At 35.3% G+C, this 5000-nt stretch overlaps 2 protein-coding genes across 7 annotated transcripts in view; one reads left to right on the top strand and one right to left on the bottom strand.

Moving 5' to 3' along the window:
• The window catches only part of LOC125039894 (polyribonucleotide nucleotidyltransferase 1, mitochondrial-like), an 11928-nt gene extending 10919 nt beyond the window's left edge, over nucleotides 1–1009 (top strand). For all 3 annotated transcript variants that reach the window (XM_047634252.1, XM_047634251.1, XM_047634253.1), the window contains one exon: nucleotides 760–1009. In XM_047634252.1, the coding sequence (XP_047490208.1) occupies nucleotides 760–918 (159 nt within the window). In that variant the 3' untranslated portion in view covers nucleotides 919–1009. The remainder of the gene's footprint in view (nucleotides 1–759) is intronic.
• The window catches only part of LOC125039895 (pyrroline-5-carboxylate reductase-like), a 14339-nt gene continuing 10290 nt past the window's right edge, over nucleotides 952–5000 (bottom strand). For all 4 annotated transcript variants that reach the window (XM_047634254.1, XM_047634255.1, XM_047634256.1 and 1 more), the window contains exons 4-9: nucleotides 4211–4362; nucleotides 3688–3769; nucleotides 2552–2691; nucleotides 2350–2436; nucleotides 2003–2127; nucleotides 952–1895 (exon numbers count right to left, since the gene is read on the bottom strand). In XM_047634254.1, coding sequence (XP_047490210.1) covers nucleotides 1832–1895; nucleotides 2003–2127; nucleotides 2350–2436; nucleotides 2552–2691; nucleotides 3688–3769; nucleotides 4211–4362 — 650 coding nt within the window. In that variant the 3' untranslated portion in view covers nucleotides 952–1831. The remainder of the gene's footprint in view (nucleotides 1896–2002; nucleotides 2128–2349; nucleotides 2437–2551; nucleotides 2692–3687; nucleotides 3770–4210; nucleotides 4363–5000) is intronic.

Here is a 5000-nt window from a genome sequence, read left to right as displayed (position 1 = left end):
AGATGATACAGGGTATTTTGCTTGATCAAATGATTTTTTAGATAAAGTACGTAATTTGATTTAAAGTGATATTAACCCAATGCTGATGGGCATGGCATATACGTACATGCCAAGCCCACTGTGATTTACTTGTTTAATTGTTTTACACATAGATGTCTGCACTTGTACCAAGTCACCAGTCACCATTGAGCCAATTACAAGTACTGCCCATTTACCCTTTTCCTTTATTTATGAAAATATTTTACGTTACCTTATTTTGCTGTTACTAATGTTTATGACATTGTAGTTTTTATAATATTTATAAGAAAAATAACACAATCAATACTCATAGCATTAGTAAAAACTACGTTTTTCCTGCCAATTCAAGGAAAGGTGAAATCAAGTAAGGTCACAAGGCCTACTAATTGACTCTTTTGTGGCTCAACACTAGGAGACACATTTCATGAAAATTTAAAAAATGAGCACAGCATTTTCCCTATTTTTCATTCATTTTCCCTGGCAGAATTGGGTTAATTTTTAATGTGCATTTTGAAACCCCTGTACTTGTCCCTGGTCTTCTTTAAGTAAAATAAATTCCACAGATACATGTCTAAGTAATAACTGGTAAATGTACTTTACCCAGTGCCAGTAAATGGCACTGGGTAAATTGCATGACACATATTATAGGTATATTTTCTGAGGTGGGATACTGGCAAGGACATTCATGACTATTTTTTTTACTTAATACATTATTTTTTTTTTTTTTTTTTTTTTTAACAGATCCAGCATCCTAGTGTTCTTGGTCTTGAAGCTGGCCAGCAAATCAAGGTTAAGTATTATGGCAGAGATCCAGCTTCAGGTCACATGAGGATCTCTAGACGAGCACTCCAGGCTTCCAACATAGTTGCAAGAAATCTGCATAAAACTGAACCTGTATAAACAATAATTAGAAATGTAAAGGAAACTTTTGTATATATTTACTATTATCTTTTATTGTTATCCATTAAATAATTACATATAGGAAAAAGAATTATATATATATCCTTGTTGACCATACATGATATACCAAAAATTACTAGGTAAAAAGTTTTTTTTTTTTTTTTTTAAGGTAAGGGCAAAGCCTACCAAAGAATTTGAGTGATATTTAAGGGAAACTGCAACTTCAGAGTTTCAGAATATTTGGAACTTAAATTTTGACATGGTGTAATAATTACTTTTCTTTAAAAAATCATTTTAGGCAATTTCGTGCAAAGATTTGAGATGACAGACAAGATTTCCCAGTAATTTTAAGTCTGATTCCTTTCATTATCTCAATTACCAAATGTGAGACTAAGGAGTAAGTGCCTGATCAAGTAACTGAGCAACTGTTCTTTCAGTACACTAATTTTACAATCCATTCTCATTACTGCTTCATAGTTACTAATTTTTCTCTCTAAATTATGAAATCCCTATTTTTCCTTAACAAATCTTGTAGCCTACATGGTTAAAACAAAAATTATATTCCAATTTCTCCATACATTTCTATTTCTTTTCCACACCAAGTTACCAGACCACTATCTTTAAAAACAATTACCAATATTATTGAAATTAAATTATTCCATACAGGGACATCTAAGGTAGTTCTTTTGCACACTCAAGTTATGTTTTTACTATTATTCCACTACATGTGATAATACATCATCAGACATGTGTATATGACACAACTACCAGACAGAGGAATGATTAAGAAAGGAACTTCTTATGTTTCACTGTTATACAGAAATTTAATGGTTCTATCAATTTTTTCCTAGTATTGATATTAATGGTCAATAATTCATGAAAGTAATCATCTTTCTTTTTAGGGCAGTTACATCTACTTTTTTCCAAGCTCTTTGGAACGATTTGCTGATGCCTCCACCGCTGAGATGAGTGCATTCCTGGGGGGGAAAAAAGGATACTGACTGAAAGAAGTATATCACTTTCACTGAAGTTTTCTATAGTGATTAATATTTTTTTCAACAAGGAACAACATATTAAACTCTACCTTAATCCATTACGCTCCAGTACATGCATAGCAGTGATGGTAGTGCCTCCTGGGGAACACACCTCATCCTTCAGCTGTCCTGGATGTTTGCCTGTTTCCATTACCATTGTGGCAGCTCCTTTGACCTTTCCCAACATATTTCATAAATTAATGGGAGTCCAATCATTTACCACAAACATATTTGTTTACACATAGACCTTGATGAAGATGACTTAACAGTTCTCACCAAAAATATTTTCCTTTTTTTTTAACATAACAAACTGATGCAGATTTTACTCATTTGAAAAGTTTTCTTAAGCATTTTCAGTAGAAAATTATAATTCAAGTACAACACATGTATTACTTACAGTCTGTGCAGCTAGAGTTTGTGCTAAATGACGAGGTAAACCCATTTTAACTCCTCCATCAGCAAGAGCCTCTATTGCAGCATATATCTGGAATACAAGAAACATACCTAATTTTTGGCTTAATGTAAATGGTGAAACCTAGATCTTCATTCATGCAATTAGATGTCAATTAATATTAGATATCCTCCAAGAGTGAACGTACATAAGCAGGACCTGATCCAGCTAGGCCACATGCTGCATCAATCTGGTATTCGGGAACCTGAGCAGAAACACCCACTGACTTGAGCATCGAATTCATTACAGAACCATCCCCAGACGTTGCAAATCTACCAAGAGTGTACACTGTAAAGGAAGAATATGCCAGTAATATTAGTTTTTTTTTTTTTTTTTTTTTTTTTTTTTTTTTTTTTTTTTTGTAAATACACTCAAACAAATAATATCCAATGAAAGAGTAAAACTTTATATTCAGTTGCCATCTAGAAATCAGTGAGTAGAAAATCTGTATAAAAGAGATCATGATATAAATTGCAATATATAATATAATAATCATAATATATAATAGCAAAAAACAAAAAAGAACGAAAGAAAGAGTAATAATAATTAAATACAAAAGATTACACCAATAATCATCACAATAATGAGAAATCAAAAAATTACAATTGTTGAAACAGTGATGATAATTATCATAAGGACAACGGCAACAACATTTATAATAATGATAATCATGATGATAATGATATATAATGAAAATAATAATAATAATAATATAATCATAATCATAATAATAACAATAAACAATAACAATGATAATAAGAAGAGTCTTATAACATCTATAATGATAAAGAATATTACAGTTTGGATGCACACACTACAAGAGTTAAACCTCTTCCTTTTCTACTTTGTATCCACCTTTATAATCACTGTTTTACTAAGATTTAATTTCAACTTTTAGTCTTCCATTGCCTCTTTCCACTCCTATTTCCTTTTAAAAACTTAGAGTGCTTGATCAATCTGAATTAAATTATCTGTTTACTTCAATTCTAACTTCCACTGTTTTCCTACACTTGCTAACACCTCATCCAAGACCCTGACAGTCAGTAATGTCCTGAGCAAAGAACCTGGGTGTACACATACCGTGACTTAAAGTTTTCCCAACTTTCCTCACACATTCCTGCCAATGTTTCCAAAATTTTAATTATCTTTACTGCCACATTCAATATGTCTAATCACTATGCTTATGATCATATAATAAATAAAAAAAAAAAAAAAAAAAAAAAAAAAACATTAAACTTGAAAACTATATAAATATATACACAAAAGTCAATATAATTTCCATACCACAGCATCCTTGGCCCACCATGCATGGAGTGTTTGGCATGGTTCGAACTACACGTGGAGCATCAACTATGCAACTCAGCATCTGTTGATGAAGGATTAAGAGATAAGGATACACACACTTGACAGACAGGCAAATGTAAGACAGGCAAATGTACCCACCCATCTGCGTGCGTGCGTGCATGCACGCACACACACACACACACACTCACACATGCACACAAAATATAATATTTCAAAATACAAATAATGTATATATGCAGATCTGTGGATACAGGAGTATGTGTGCCTGTGCCTGTAGAGTTTGAGATCTTGAATGTGTGTGTGCATGAGTACATGAATGTGTGTACATGCATTTGCACTAGGAATAGGTATAAATGATGGATATTACTGTTAAGGTATAAATGATGGATATTACTGTTAACATGATATAACCTTTATATTTTGATAATGGTAACTAATCTTAACTTTCATCAAATAATCTGTCTTGCTGAAAAGAAGGAAGAAAATTAAATTGAAAACTCACCTGCTCTAGTGTATGCAAGTCAAAGCCAGTAATGACTGACACAAATAGTGGATTATGATTCCTTTCTAATGGGTCTAAGCCTTCTATCACATCTGATAACAAGTGTGGCTTCACGCATAAGAACACCATATCACTTTCACATACAACTCTGTCTGAAACGAAATAAGACTACTATTAACAAGTAATGGTGTGGATGCTTCATGTTCAGGGTGATGTGAAGCCAAGATAATGATAAGTGCTTGCATGCCTTCTCGCTTGCAGCCGCCACCGCTGGCTAGCCTAGCATGAAAAAGGGAGCAGCTCTGTAGAAGCCTCCCCTGCCAGTTGACAGCCTCTCCATCAAGACTTCTGCAGTGCTTCCTCATGACCACCCATAGAAATTGGGCACCTTGCAGCCCCAGGCTAAACTGTGGGGGATCTCAGAGCAGCAGGAGGCCACAGAGGTGCGGAGCCATCGCCCACCAGCATGTGGACACGCCCTGGCTCCGAACCAACTCCTGCCCCTTAGCCACCCTTGGGTTAATAGGTAGCTCGGGGGACGTAGGTCTTACCAGCCCTCCTACCCCCAGATAACTGACTGGCAGCGACCAAAATAAATGGATATGCTGGGGGGTGGGGTGCAGTCCCTCTCACCCAGCAAGCAAGCATGGCAGGCTGTGGGTCCAATTAGGAGGGCAAATGTTGTGGTACAGGATGAGCCCCGACAGGTGCCAACCCAGCATGAAGGCTGTGGGGTAAAGCTCTAGGGAACCCCAAAGGTGGACGTTGGGCCCCACAGCCTGCAACCCCC

Source organism: Penaeus chinensis, chromosome 28, assembly GCF_019202785.1.
Source record: "Penaeus chinensis breed Huanghai No. 1 chromosome 28, ASM1920278v2, whole genome shotgun sequence".
In the NCBI taxonomy this organism is placed as follows: Eukaryota; Metazoa; Arthropoda; class Malacostraca; order Decapoda; family Penaeidae; genus Penaeus; species Penaeus chinensis.
The sequence above is the reverse complement of the archived record's forward strand: the minus strand, read 5'-3'. Positions and strand labels throughout refer to the sequence as shown.